Source organism: Anoplolepis gracilipes, chromosome 1, assembly GCF_047496725.1.
Source record: "Anoplolepis gracilipes chromosome 1, ASM4749672v1, whole genome shotgun sequence".
NCBI lineage: Eukaryota > Metazoa > Arthropoda > Insecta > Hymenoptera > Formicidae > Anoplolepis > Anoplolepis gracilipes.
In genome coordinates this window covers 17963074-17978496 of record NC_132970.1, presented here as the reverse complement: position 1 = coordinate 17978496, position 15423 = coordinate 17963074, and the positions used below count along the sequence as shown (strand labels likewise).

The 15423-nt window shown below is 26.3% G+C and overlaps 3 protein-coding genes across 11 annotated transcripts; 2 read left to right on the top strand and 1 right to left on the bottom strand.

Moving 5' to 3' along the window:
* The first annotated feature begins 15 nt into the window (after window positions 1–15).
* Marf (Mitochondrial assembly regulatory factor) lies at window positions 16–8469 on the top strand. 7 transcript variants are annotated; one of them, XM_072902790.1, is made up of 14 exons: window positions 42–156; window positions 747–827; window positions 1909–2209; window positions 2309–2435; window positions 2609–3002; window positions 3528–3635; window positions 4385–4405; window positions 5179–5332; window positions 5410–5548; window positions 5625–5938; window positions 6027–6322; window positions 6873–7040; window positions 7125–7321; window positions 7575–8468. In XM_072902790.1, the coding sequence occupies exons 3-14, from the start codon at window positions 2023–2025 to the stop codon at window positions 7777–7779; spliced, it is 2310 nt and encodes a 769-aa protein (XP_072758891.1). In that variant the 5' UTR covers window positions 42–156; window positions 747–827; window positions 1909–2022; the 3' UTR covers window positions 7780–8468. The 7 variants fall into 7 exon arrangements, with proteins under 7 accessions (XP_072758909.1, XP_072758891.1, XP_072758917.1 ...); XM_072902773.1 differs by having other exon boundaries at window positions 154–292; XM_072902799.1 differs by lacking the exon at window positions 42–156 and adding an exon at window positions 176–194.
* Window positions 8470–9463: 994 nt separating this feature from the next.
* Window positions 9464–10525, top strand: Coa8 (Cytochrome c oxidase assembly factor 8). The gene is made up of 3 exons (XM_072894360.1): window positions 9464–9633; window positions 10016–10213; window positions 10298–10525. The coding sequence occupies exons 1-3, from the start codon at window positions 9559–9561 to the stop codon at window positions 10508–10510; spliced, it is 486 nt and encodes a 161-aa protein (XP_072750461.1). The 5' UTR covers window positions 9464–9558; the 3' UTR covers window positions 10511–10525.
* A 1246-nt stretch (window positions 10526–11771) lies between these two features.
* Window positions 11772–15386, bottom strand: LOC140667230 (protein claret segregational). 3 transcript variants are annotated; one of them, XM_072894979.1, is made up of 6 exons: window positions 15305–15386; window positions 14957–15221; window positions 13513–14513; window positions 13128–13425; window positions 12635–12909; window positions 11772–12484 (listed from the first exon to the last, which is right to left on the bottom strand). In XM_072894979.1, exons 3-6 carry the CDS (start codon window positions 14511–14513, stop codon window positions 12061–12063), a joined length of 1998 nt encoding a protein of 665 aa, XP_072751080.1. In that variant the 5' UTR covers window positions 14957–15221; window positions 15305–15386; the 3' UTR covers window positions 11772–12060. The 3 variants fall into 3 exon arrangements, with proteins under 3 accessions (XP_072751080.1, XP_072751074.1, XP_072751089.1); XM_072894973.1 differs by lacking the exon at window positions 15305–15386 and adding an exon at window positions 14744–14838 and having other exon boundaries at window positions 14957–15295; XM_072894988.1 differs by lacking the exon at window positions 15305–15386 and having other exon boundaries at window positions 15031–15295.
* Between the last annotated feature and the right edge of the window lie 37 nt (window positions 15387–15423).

Here is a 15423-nt window from a genome sequence, read left to right as displayed (position 1 = left end):
GCGTTCTAAAATTCACCGCCAGTACTGGAAATCAACAGTTCACGTGACGTATATTATAGATTTTCGGAGCTGACAGTAAAAAAATTTCACGAAGCAGCCATAGCATATTTCTGCCACTGATATGAGTTCATCTTCTTTTATATATCATGTGTATGCGTACGTATTTTTGATATATACATATATATAGATTCAAGGTATTTAATTGTAATTTAATATATCTACCGATTAAACCGACATTTTTATCCATAGTCATGAATTATTGTTCGTCACTTTACGTCCAACTATTTTTATGGTATGACAAATACGCCACTATAAATATACGTTAACGTTTTTTAATAAAAATTGACATATATATTATTTGAGCACATTTTGTGATATCTTAGTAGAGGTTAGATGATATAAAACAATTTTAGCCATTCTTCTACGCAATACTATCTTGTCCGAATATCCAATTATTAGATGTATGTATATGATTTTTATATTAAAAGAAGGATGATCTAATACTTTGATGAGATACTGTTTTTTCAAAAACACAAATCTTGTGTGTTACTTCATCAATTTATCTCATATTTTTTTATTAAATACGTATAATTTAAATTAAAAACTCCAATAAATTTGCAATAAAAAAAGATCCGTGTCCAAAGTACGATCTAATATTTCTGAATAATAAGGAATATAAATGAACTAGATATAATTTGTAGTAACAAATTCTTATGCTAATAATAAATAAATATAAATTGTTTTAGCAATTTTGGACACAGGACAACATTCAAATAATTATATCATAGATTTACTCTACGGATTCATCAATGACTAAAGATAAAAAGGTTGCACTGTTTTTATTTAATATAACACACGTATTGCTTGTTACATATATGTGTTTAGTATTAAAAACATATAGGGTGTTCCAAAATTATTGAAAATTACTGTTTTCATACATGATTTCTTTGATTTACATAAGAAGTTTTCTGGATAGAAATATTGTTCTAGCAACCATTTTTTTTACTAAATAATTTAATTTGATACAGTTTAATTTCTCTCAGGATATAATCTATTATAATTTGTGATCAGAGAATTGTTAAATTAGAATAACTACAATTATACTAATGACACTTAGCTTTAATTTGATATGATAAATTAGTATAAAAATTTTCAATATACATAAAAAAAAATATGTTTTGGCTCGTTTTATCATAATTCTATAATTATAAATGACAAATTGTAATAACTATGACATACCCTATATGTATAGAACTTTCTTTTCACATTTTTTGATTGTATTGCAAAAAAACCAAATAGAGAAGAAATTTAAAACTATATATGTTTAATTTAAATTGTTAGTGCTTGTGATATATATTGTATATATACATTGCTTTATAAATATATATAAGGCAAATATATATTATATATAAAATTCAGTGTTTTTTAAAGCAATATTATGTTGTTGCATCTTCATTGTCTTATTTGTTTTTTTCTCTTAATTTTATTTTATTATCTTTTTTTTGATATTTTATTATTACAGAATTAGTTTTGCACTGTTGTATCAAATATTAGGATTGAATTGAACTGGTTTTATTAATTTAGAGTTTATTTTTTCTTTTCACATTAAAAGGAAAAAGATAAACTGCAGTGAGCCAGTTCAGCTCAATTCAGTTATAAAGAACAGCCTTACTATATATGCAGGATATTTCTCTGAAAATATATAATCAACTATATTTTTTTATTATATTTTATAATATTATATTTTATTCATAAAAAAAATATAAAGTCAGCTAGAGATCCTGTAATTATTTCATATATCATGGTTATCCTTTTCAATACCTTTTAATTTTGTCAATACATATCAAATATTATAGTCCTTAAATTGACTCTTAGAAAATGTTTAACTCCTGCTTTTTATGATTTCAGTTGATTCCGCATGCTGTGCACTGTGTACCAACGTACTGCCTATCCACAAACTGCACCGTACTCTTTTATTATTATTTGCCAAATACATCACGTTTATAATAGAAATATAAAGAAATGGCTGCCTATATCAATCGTACAATTGTACAATCATCTATGATTGGAGGGGACAGCCAACTTCGATCATCAGATGTTAGAACTGATAATTCTCCTCTACAGATTTTTGTGAAGGCGAAGAAAAGGATAAATGATATATTTGTGGATATAGAAAAATATGTGGAAGAAACTGTAGAATTTATGACATGTAAGTAAATATTTAAACAGATAATGTAAGAGAAATATAAGAGAATATGACTAATGTCATAATATAACCTTTCATCTAATTAGTATTAACTTTTTACAGTATTGCAAAATGATCGCAATATTGTAACAGAGGAAGAAGTAGTAAAAGTAAAAAATTACATTGACAAAGTACGTGGAATAAAAGATGTTCTTAGAAGGGATCATATGAAAGTTGCCTTTTTTGGCAGGTGAGCAATTACATTAAACAATATCTCATTACAATTGATCTCAATGTTTAACTTATATAAAATATTATTCTCACGAGAACTTAGCAATCTTTTTTCTTGTCAGTCACAATATTTATATAAGTGAAAGATATGATTTATAGATGTACATATTTATATATATATGTATATTACAGAACAAGTAATGGAAAAAGTACAGTTATTAATGCTATGCTACGCGATAAAATTTTACCAAGTGGTATAGGACACACCACAAACTGTTTCCTCCAAGTTGAAGGTTCAGATAATGGAGAATCATACCTTATTACGGAAGGATCCAACGAAAAACAGCCAGTTCAATCTGTCGGGCAGTTGGGTCATGCTCTTTGTAAAGAGAAATTATGTGAGAGTCATTTAGTAAGAATATTTTGGCCAAAGGAGAAATGTTTATTGCTACGAGATGATGTAGTATTTGTCGATAGTCCTGGAGTAGATGTAACTCCAAATCTTGATGAATGGATTGATAAACATTGTTTAGATGCCGATGTTTTTGTCTTGGTAGCAAATGCTGAATCTACTTTGATGGTTACGGTAAGTTTAATGTCTGTACCAAACACAATATTTGCTGTAGTCTAACAAACAAAAAAGTTACCTATATACACAAAAGAAAAATTATTTTATAAAAATCACAAGAGATTAAAATATATATTCTGCAGTATATTTATATTGTGTATATATATATATATATATATATATATAAATTTCTAAAAGAATGTGACACATTAAATAATTGCCAAATAAAAGAAATATGTTGATAATTATTGAATAAATAAAAATATAGATATATATATATATTTATTATATAATATGTTGATAATTATTGAATAAATAAAAATATATATATATATATATTTATTTATTCAATAATTATCAACATATTTCTTTTATTTGGCAATTATTTAATGTGCCACATTCTTTTAGAAATTTATAATTCTTAGATAGAAATAGATACTTTTTTTTACATCTGTTTCACAGAAAACAAATTTATTGTCGTTCAATAATCAATGCATATACTTTATGATAAATCTTAAATAGATAATTATTTTTTTCTTTCAGGAAAAAAATTTCTTTCATAAAGTTTCAACAAGATTATCAAAACCGAATATATTTATTCTAAATAATCGATGGGATGCTTCTGCTTCTGAACCAGAATTTTTTGATCAGGTATGTATATTTATAAAGCACTAATTATAGAAAATAAAAAATCTGTATTATTTAGATTATAATATATTGCACATATTTAATACAAAAACTATTAATGTTTATTTGGTATAACAAAATTCTCAGAGATATGCTAATTAATATAATTTTCGTATTTAAAATATTAAGTAGATAAATTTATTGTTTTATAACGATTAAACAAAGTTAACAAATACAAATACATAACAAATTTAAATTATAAGGTTTTTACTGTTGAATCATATTTGATAAATGAAAAGGTTTATATCAAGTAATCCTTACGTATTTCTTATTTTAATTAAGAGTAATATAAAAATTACATTATGTGTTAAAAATATTAAATCCTAATTGATTATATAGCCTATAAAATTGATTACTATTAAATTCATTATTTAACAATCATCAATTTTTTAGTCAATTTGATAGGATTTGCTATATTTGATATTTTTAATACATAATATAATATGTATATTTCTTACTCTTAATTACAATAAGAAATAATTAGGAATCATTTGATACAAAACTTTTCATTTATCAAATATGAATCAATAGTTAAAATCTTATAATTTAAATTTGTTATGTATTTGTATTTATGTATATATATATATATATGTGTGTGTGTAGGCATATATATATATATGCCTACAAAATGACTCACAATATAGAATACACATTAAATAATCTGGTATATGTTAGTTTGTGAACAACAATTTGAATTTTTCTCTATTCTTTAGCTGGTCAAAGAACAAAAGGAGGTAAGTTTATTTAAGGAAGGGCTGCTTATTCAAAAAATGATGCTTATGTGTACTACATTTTTAGGATATTTCACTTTTTGCACATTATTTTTTAATGATACATTCTTTGACCAATTCAAATTGATTTTTCCTCAGTAAAAATGTCGGAACGTCAATAATTTTCAAATTATGATAAAAAAAATCTTTTTTACAAAATTAAACTTTAGAGATTGAAATAAGATGACAGAAGTACATTCTTCAGTTAATTTTAGACGTTAAAAACATTTTGACTTATTGTTAATAAGAGATTTAATTACATAAAAATATATAATGTTAAAAATTAAGAAACTGTAATGAATGATGACCTCTCTCAATTGTGAAAAAAATCGACTCTGAATAGCTCAAAAAAATCTGTCTTTAAAAAATAATGCACTAAAAATGAAGGATATTCTGTACACTAAATCATATTTACAAATGTATTATTTTTTCATAAATGCACATTATCTTTATTCTTATCTCTTGTTTGTATAATGCGAAAAATTAACTTTCATAACTTTAAAAGCTTTATATGTATATTATAACGAGAAAATAGAAAAAATACATGCCTTTTTATATTCAATGTATTAGATATATTGAATTTCAATAATAACTGTGACTTTTTTTATTGCACTAAATAAACTGCTACGCACAAAACAGTATAGTTTTGTCTATGCTTATCACGATTATATTATATACAATAATTTATAATATATATTTAAAAAGTCCATTTATATTTAAATATTTCTTATGCGTAGGTAAGAGCACAACATCAAGAACGGGCTATTGACTTTTTATCAAGGGAATTAAAAGTTTACAACCCAAAGGATGCTGAAGAACGGGTTTTTTTTATTTCTGCGAAAGAAACTCTTCAAGCCCGTATGCAAGAACAACGTGGTCAACCTGCTCATAGTAATGTGTTCTGTTATTATTTATATATTTTTTCTTAAGTTTAAAAACTATTTTTCTAATTCAAATATAACTCATAGATGGTGCATTGGCAGAAGGTTTCCAAAATCGATATTTCGAGTTTCAAGATTTCGAAAGAAAATTTGAAGAGTGTATTTCAAAGTCTGCAGTAAAAACTAAATTTGAACAACACTCTCAACGTGGTAAACATATCGCAACGTAAGAAAATACTATTCTACGTTATCTTTTATGCATTCACTAAAAACGTAAATTGATTCTCTATTGTTAATTGCAGCGAAATACGTCAAGCATTAGATGAGATATTGGATCGAACACAAAAAATGCGAAGTGAACAATTGAATATTAAGAAAGAAGTTCATGACAAGTTAAATTTCACTGAACAACAATTGATGCTATTAACTCAAGAAATGAAAGATAAAATTCATCATATAGTAGAAGATGTGGAGCAAAGAGTCTCTAAAGCTTTAAGCGAAGAAATTCGGCGATTATCCGTTCTAGTGGATGAATTTAGTGTTCCATTTCATCCTGAACCACTTGTTTTGAACGTATTTAAACGGGAACTTCATGCACATGTGGAAAATGGCTTGGGTAATTTTTAGTTATAGATATTGATTACATGACATGATATATAAAGGATGTAATGTAATGATTTCAATGAAAATACTTTATATTTTAGGATCAAATTTACGTGCTAGACTTAGCACTGCTTTAGCATTGAATATGGAAAATTCGCAACGAGAAATGACCGAAAGAATGGCAAGTTTATTGCCAGAAAACAAAAGACAAATGTCGCTTAACATTTTACCACGACGAGAACCATTCGAAATATTATATCGATTAAATTGCGATAATTTATGCGCGGACTTCCACGAGGACCTAGAATTTCGTTTTTCTTGGGGATTTACGGCAATAATTAATAGATTTGCAGGGAAACAAGGTCACAGATTAACTATTGCTAATTATCCGCAAGAGGTAGGATATATAATTTAATATAAGATATAAAAAGTAAACAATATATAAAATATCTTTTGTTATTTTTTTTTTAAATTACGGATTTCTTGTATTTTTCGAATCTACTTATGTATGAGAAAGGAATAGCTATAAATAGTTAAAATAAACAAAAATATTACATTAAACTTCAGAGAAACAAATAAATAAAAATCAATTCAATTAATTTAAAGTAGATTTTATTATGATAGAAATTTAAATTAAAAAAAGAGCTCTCTCTTATTACAAAAAATATATGTATATAACAAATTTAATTATTAGAAAAATTTATATATTATATAAATTATATAAAATATTGATATAATATTGAGAGATTTTGTGATTGTAAATAATATTCTTCTCAACAATATGATTAAGGAAAATTCGTCTGAAACTTGGGCAAGAAATCATAAATCAAAGAAAATGTATTTGATAACAGCTATGTAGTATAAATATATTGTTGCAATTGATAGAAATAGTTCTTTACATCACGTTTCATAAAAGAAGTGTAAAATAATTTATGCTTTTATTGCAGATTCCACCATGTATTGCATCACCTGCTGAGAGTACAGATTCTATAAAATTTATTTCAAATACACCAAATTTTCCATCGAGATCTGATGATTGGTCTCTAATTAGTCGTATAGCAATTGCGTCCGTAACGTCGCAGGGTACAATGGGTGGTCTTATTATCGCTGGTTTTGTATGTATAACATTATCTAACATTTATGAATTTTTCTACAAAAGAAAAAAACGAAAAAATTACTAAGATAAATCTTTTTCTCAGATGTTAAAAACAGTAGGCTGGAGATTAATTGCAGTAACTGGTGCGATATATGGTGCTTTATATCTCTATGAACGTCTAACGTGGACTAATAACGCCAAAGAACGTGAATTTAAGCGACAATACGTTGCGCATGCTACGAAAAAACTACGATTAATTGTAGACCTTACTTCTGCAAATTGCAGTCATCAAGTGCAACAGTAAGTTGATTATGTAATGTAACAATAATGATGATATATAGTGTGTTATTATACTAATAGAATTTTGAAGTCTTATGTAGTTATATGTAATTATTTAGGGTAGAAATATATGTATAATATATTTTTTTTCTCGTAATAGTCCCTTCAACTAATTGTCAAAATTTTATACATTTATTATAAAGTAATTCTATACTTAAATTTTTATAATTGTATATATATTTTTTCTATAATAATATCTAATATGATTTTATAGGGAGCTCTCCAGTACATTTGCGCGACTCTGTCATTTAGTAGACGAAGCAACGTCCGAAATGGACACTGAACTTAAAACTATAGCAAATACTTTAGGAATATTAGAAAAAGCAGCGTCCAAGGCAAAGCATCTTCGAAATGAGGCCAATTTTTTAATAAACGAACTCGATACATTCGATGCAGCATATTTGAAGCCTTTGAATTAAGTAAATAATCTATTTGTACAAATCTGCAAATTTATTAAAATAATTTGTGGAGGAACACTATACGCAAAAATTGTTTACATTTTATTGTTATTCGTTTTTTATTTTAAAAAATAGAAAAAAATGATAATGCCCTGTGACACTTAAGTGACATCAAGTCACATAGATATAGATTTGTATTCTCATCGTACGTTTAGAACTTAGAACAGTTGTCTAATTCTTGTATTTGCATGAAAAATGTAATTTTTGTATTAGAAAAATAACACCTATAGAGTTGGATGATATTTAAATGTACGATGATAACATCGGACAGTCTCCTAAAGGAATGTTTCTACCTGATATGAAAACTCTAGTCTTAATATACACGAAAAAATCAATTTATAATAGATGATGTTAAATAACTTATTGTTGTAACAATTTTTTTTACAATGGAAAACTACAATTAATATGTAATCAATTATGTCACACAGGAAATTGAAAGCAGATTTAGTACATGTATATCCTATATTTTTGGAAGACTTTGATTATATTATTAAGTATATTCTAATGATCTTATTTAATAAAATTTAAATCAATCAAGCTTATCTTAGATCTATTACAAATTTTATTTCAATTGAAAGGGTCATGCGATACAACTTCAACTTATTATTAGATTGTATTTGCGAAGAGAATGTATATTAATTATAACACTATAAATAAACGTGATTAATTATTGAGTAATAACTTGATGATTTCTTTCCAAACATGACTTTATTCTTTCCATATATTTTTATATGATTTTATTTTGTCACTAACGTACTTTGCAAATGTAACAAAAATTAATCAGCCTGCTTCTTCATTGCATGAAATTAATTATTTATCGCAAGAAGTATATTAAGCGCAAATATCTTCGAAATTATTTTATATTAGATAACATTAAATAAAATTGACTAAAGTTTCAAAGTTTATTTTAAATATTTATATTGTTTTTGAATAATTATTTTTAATATACTAAATTTCTCAAATTTTTCTAAAGATAAATATATGACTACTTTGAATATATTATAATTAAAGAATTTTTTAAGTAATTTTGCAACTATATATTGCATTTTCAAATACATTTTAGTTTTATGTTAATTATATAAAATTATTATGACTTTTTCTTAAAGCCAATATTATATAAATTTTTTTTAAAAAGTTAAAAAATAGTTTAGATTTGAAATCTTCTGTATCTTTGTCGAATTCTTTCATTCATTTTGACATTTTAAATCACAGAAAATATCGAAGAAGAATTATAGAAGATAGTGAATTAAAAAATACTCTAATATAACATATAAATATGTTTTTATATACTCATAAAATTATTCTGATATCTAATATTTTCCAATAGTTTAGCGAAGTCTTTTCTGATAATTTACACCCACTTAAATATCTTTTTCTTTTTAATCAAGTGTAATTTTTAATTCTAAAATTTTTAATAAATTTTAGTATTCAATGTTTTGATGAATACTAATTTTGTATTCCTCATCAGAATGGGCGAGTTTTTTAATTCATTGACTGATGAATCGCATGATGCGTAAATACAACACGTGCTGCATTTGCGCATCATGCGATTGATCAATTGATGAATTAAAAAACTCGCCTAATATGTTTGAAGTTTGAACACACACGTGATTTAAATTTTGATCACATGACCAAAATGGCTCCATCCATAGTCGAGAAATAACCTTTTTTCAAGGGATAATGTACTCAACTGTACTGTGATAAAATCTAGATATTGTACTGTGATAAAATCTTGTAAAAATGTTAAACATTATATCACAATGTTATAACTATCGTGCAAAATATTTCGTAGAATTATGCCGATTATTTAGTACGGTAAATACATATATACAGATGTCTTTATAAATGTCGATGAAATTTCATGTATTACGTATAATTGTAAACGTTAATTTAACTTGTTCATTTCTGATCTTGAAGAAATTTGACTAGTCTCTATTTAAAACAAAATTTATATTTTTTATATATTTATATTTCACGATATCGAGTTTTCTTATTCGATCCCTGTAACATGTTTCCTAATCACAAAACATGTCACTTTTAATAGGTAAATATATCATTATCATTTTTTGTGAGTAATGAAGAATAATTAGTGGCGAGGAATAATCTTAATTATAATTCTTGTACTCTACTCACGAAAATAATACCAAGTTTCATCGATGAGATCTGTTCTATGTACTTATCTGGATATCTCTATTAGAAAACAGATAAACTGAAAAACAATCAACAAATTCACGACCTAATTGGTCCTCCTGATCCAATTTCAAACTTGAGACCTATTATATTTGCTCGCTCTGCGAAAGAAACATATTTCGAAAAAAAATATCTAGATCTCAGGGAAGAAACTCAACGATGGAATCAAGAATTCTGGTTTAAACATAACTCTAGTTTCATTGAGGTATGTGATTTCCATAGCTCTTTTTTACAATATATATATATATATATATACTAGACTTAATTAATTTATTAAATCAAATTTTAGGAACGTAAACGATTTCAAGAACTGTTGAGAGCACAAGGGAAGATAGAAATAACTGCAGATGATATGTCAGTATTTTATAAGCAATTTTTAGATAAAAATTGGCAGTTTCATTTCAATTATAATATATCATGGTACAAAAGAAATTTAAAAATGCTACTTTATGAGATAGTAGCAAAAATATCTAAAATTAAAATTAAAAATAAATTTTCGTAATTAAATAAATGACATTTGTACATATAACTAAATTATTTATAAATTATAAACTGAAACTCTGAATAAACATTTGTCTCAGAAATTTACTACAATCTCTTTTTTATATATCTATAACATAATATACTATTATCTATATTATAATCGTGGAGAATATGGGTTTATTATTATTATTTATCATAGGTTCTATTCTTCGTGATATATAATTCTTTTTTATCGATTTGACAATATAGTGTACTATATGGTGTTATAGTTATTATGTAAAAATTATGTATTTTGTATAAAGCAAGTATATATGTAGCAGTAGTAGTAATAGAAGAGCAGGAGGAGCTTATAGAGCCCTAGATCCGAAAGTTCTTTCGTGACCCGGCTATTTATTGAGGGTGACTACAATCCCAACCCAGCATTAACTGGCAGACTGTGTATAGATTACAGACCCCTATTTTATCCAGGTCCTGAGGATTTAAAAACATACTACCCAGGTACCTGTATCTTTAGTACTAGGACGGGGCATAAAATATGAATGACCTCTTCTCTATCTTCTCCGCATAGGCGGCAACATTTTTGGTTGGCTAAGCCAAGATTGTAAAGATAGACTCTTAGCGCCACATGTCCAGTCATTGAAGATTTATTAGAGACTCTCCAGTCCGAGATCAAGTCCGCTACCTTATCCGTACAGATTATGATATCTATGACTCCTGTCTTCTTGAGTCCATTAGTCGATTCGAAAATTTCTAACGTATATTATTAATTATAAAATATAAAGAATAAAAGAGATAATTATAAAATATCTAGTGATCTCTAGTAGATTAGATCTCTGTAAAGTTCAGAGAGAATTACAAAATATCACTGTCAGTATTAATCTTGAAAGATATCTATTTTATACTTTTAATTATATAAATACACATATAAAAGTTAAACTAAATATTATTATATCTATTCATATAGCTAACTTATTGTCATTTTGTCACTAATTTTTTGCAAAGAATATATATGTATATATTTTTTTCTTAAATATTTTATCCCAATTATTTGAATCAATAATAAAGTTATGATGTATGTAATTAAAACTATGAAATAGATAAATCTATATTGATATTAGCATCGACATTTTATTTAAAACTTCAAAAAAATCAAATATTTTGCTATATTTCATAATTTATTTATATTTTATAATAATGTTCCATTTTTAAGAGTTAGGACTTGTGATATTGAATTATTGACTTTAGAAGTAAGATTATTATTTCATTTGATAATAATACAATTCTCTAGTTCATATTTTACTTTTTATTGATATCTAGTAACATCACGCAACAATCTATTGTTTCTTGTTATATGCTTGCTTTATATAAAATAATTATTAATATATAAAATGTGGCTTTTTATTGTCATTTTGCCACTAATTTCACGCATAAGAATACATATATTTTTTTCCTTAAATTATCTTACATTAATCATAATAATTAATAAAATGTCAATTAGGTAAAATTATGAATGGAAAATATAAAATGGATAACCAAACTAGTCTTTAATCAAAATTAACATTTTAAAATTTAATTTGATGCGTTCTGTAAGAGCATTCGGCTTCGTTTAACATTTCCAGTCTTACAATTATTGACATTACTAGCAAATCTCAGCGAATTTAATGTCTCATTATAACATTCTGCTAATGGTGATATGTTTAACAACATTAAAGTTTTTGAATTGCCTCCCAAAGAAGGCATAAGCAAATGAGTCAATTTAGAATTTCTGTATGGAATATGTTCCTGTTTTTTTAAAAGAGCTAAGATAACATTACCAAGATTTGCTAACGATTTATTGATATTTTTCGTTTCGGTAGTTCTGATAGTTTCTTCGCTCTTCAAGCGTTCAGATCCTGCTAAATCGACTAAATTCAAGTTTCCTATCGATACTTCCTGTTTTTTACTGTGTGTACCAATTAATTGTATTCTCGTTACTGAATGTGATCTCGATGATCTGAAAAGCAAATTACACATACATAAACATTTAAATACTTAATATTACATTCTTATTTAAAATAGAAAAAAAAGTTGTATGGAGCTTTGCATTTTGTAACTTTCTGCTGCAATTTGAACTAAATGTAACATACGAATATAGCAAACTTACCGCTCATTTGACTGAGTAGCCCCAACAGCTCGGTTGCGTTGTGCAATTTGAAGACATTTGTGCAATTCTTCTGGGTTGTGAATTTCTTCTATTCGAAGATTGCTAACATATAAATCCTGACCTTTGCTATCCACCATTCGTATTTCGTGCGTCTTTGAGTGCGAATCAAGAAGATCAATGATATGTTCATTGTAAATTTCCAGAAAACTTGCTTTTATTTGATACTCCCAACCAAGAAGTTCAAACTGTTTCATTTCTTTAAATATACGACGAACCTAAAATTATAATATATAAATATATAAATAAGTTTGATTCTCTGATAAAAAAAAAATATTAGTTACATGGATAAATTTAAATTGTATTTATAAAAAAATTATATGTAATCTTTTTTCTTTTTTAAAAAAATTTCAAATTTGTATATATAAATTAAAATTTAATTAAACAACATTTATTATATTTACTATATCATAAATATATAAAAATATACACGTACTGTTCTAGGTATCATGCCTTCAGTTTGCAATTCACATTCTCCTTCCATAGTGTACGTTTTGCCAGAACCAGTCTGGCCATAAGCAAATACACAAACATTATATCCTTCAAGAGCTGATTGTACTAAAAGAGATAATTCTTCAAATATATCTTCCTGCGATGCTTTATGAGTAAACACTTTATCAAATGAAAATTCTTGCTTTATTGCTCGTTGCTTTCCACCACAACTTACTGCATCTGATCCATCTAATTTGCTTACCTCAATAGTACAGTCGTCTACGTAATTTATATTACATAACCTACAAACAATCAAAAACAAACAAGTTTTATTTTATCAAATTAGAGATATACTTAACTATAAAGTACACTTGCAGAAGTCTACTTACGCTTTCATCTGTTCAACTTCCTTTGGAGTTCTCGGACGAACTCTACAGAATACTCTGATATTCCCTTTTAATTCTTGTATATTATTATGTAATAGTCTACATTCTTTGTCCATTTTATATGTTAACGTTTGTAACTGTTCCCTGACGTTACTCAGATTTTCATTTATCTGTTTTTGTAATTCTAAGTCAGCTTTCAAAGTTTTCAGTTCTATTGTTTGTTCAGAAAGTAGTGTCCCTTGTGTTTTACATTTCTCTTTGTACTCATTCAATGCGCAAGTAATGTTTGTGCACAAATCTTCTGACTCTTTCAAATGTTTTGCCAAATCATCTTGATGTTTCTTCATTGTAGATATTTCTGTTGTTAAAGTTTGAACTTCATTAGTTAAAATATTGTTTGAATCCTCAAGTTTTTCCGCTTTAGTTTTATATACAGCTTCGCTAGCTTTTAAAGTATTTACCAATTCTTGCATTTCACTATACTTTGATTCTATATCTTTACTTTTCTTTTGTGCAATTGATAATTTATCACTCGTTTGTGCCAAACGACCTCGCAAATCCCATTTTTTTAACTTGTCCGATTTATCTGTATTATTCTGTATTACTTTGTTATTTATTTTATTTGCTGTATTATTAGTCATTAATGCTTTACTATTTGTTTTGTTTGTTACTGCTTTTGCAACAACAGGTTTGAGACATGGTTTTTTTGATTCCCCATGTGTAATGATAGTACCAACTCTTTTAATAGCTTTTACATTATTTGAATGTGTAATTGTGGCTAATGTTTTCGAACGGACTAGAGTAACTGGTTTATTCTCTTTTAAAGATTTTGTTATAGTATGAGAGGTCGTTGGTGCCATTGATGATTTTGTTGCTACTGAAGTTGATGTTGGATTACCACCTTCCTCTTTAGCTGTTTTGTCATTTGTACTTTTAGTATTCATATCTATTGTAGAAATTGTTTTCTTTAGTGTAATTTTTGGTCTTGGTAAGCGAGATTCCATCTGTCGGACAATAAAAAGTTTAGTATTTAAAAAAATATTGATATATATTTGCAGCATAATGCATATACCTGTATTTACATATAAGATATATTTATTTAAATTAAAAAACTCAAATACTAAGTAAAGCATGCATATATTGTATTGTAAAGAAAATTTTTTTACATAAAGTTACACTGTCAAATATATTATCTTATATATATAGATATATCTATAATTTATATTGTACATACACATGCATTCAAATTCAATATACTTCGTGCAAAAATTAAAAGCTATATTGAGAAAAAATTTGATTGCATTGCAATATTTCAGCATTTTATTTTATCTGTAAAACAAACGTATTTAAAATAAAAACTAATATATATATATTTCACACAAATGAAAAATAATATTTCATGCAGCAACTAATCTAAACTAATTAAAAAAAAAAATACAAAACAAACCTTGTCACAATAATACAATCACTCCTTCACAATTGCAGCAACTCAAACAATCCTATCGTTTACCGTAAAATTACCTAATATTTACGCAACATGTCTTCTTATTATCGTAAAGGAAGACATAAAATCCTTGTAATCATGAAGTAATCGGTGCGTAGAAACGTAGAAAATAAAAACAACGCACGACGATTTGGGCCTCGCAAAGTCTCGATGAGACGATCAACAGTTAACAACACCTATTTCTTTTGTACTTGAATTCATCCGTGTCCTAAAGAAAGAAAATTCTCGCAATCACAAAAGAAACGTAAAATCGATGCATAAAAAAGAAACGTGGACAACAAAAATTCACACTGTTCCGGCCTCCAATCTTCAGCCTCCGTAAAATCTCGATGACGGTTAACAGCTAAATAGTACAGCCTTTTTTGAACTTGAATTTAACCGTATATGACAAATCGACCTATCAGAGAAAC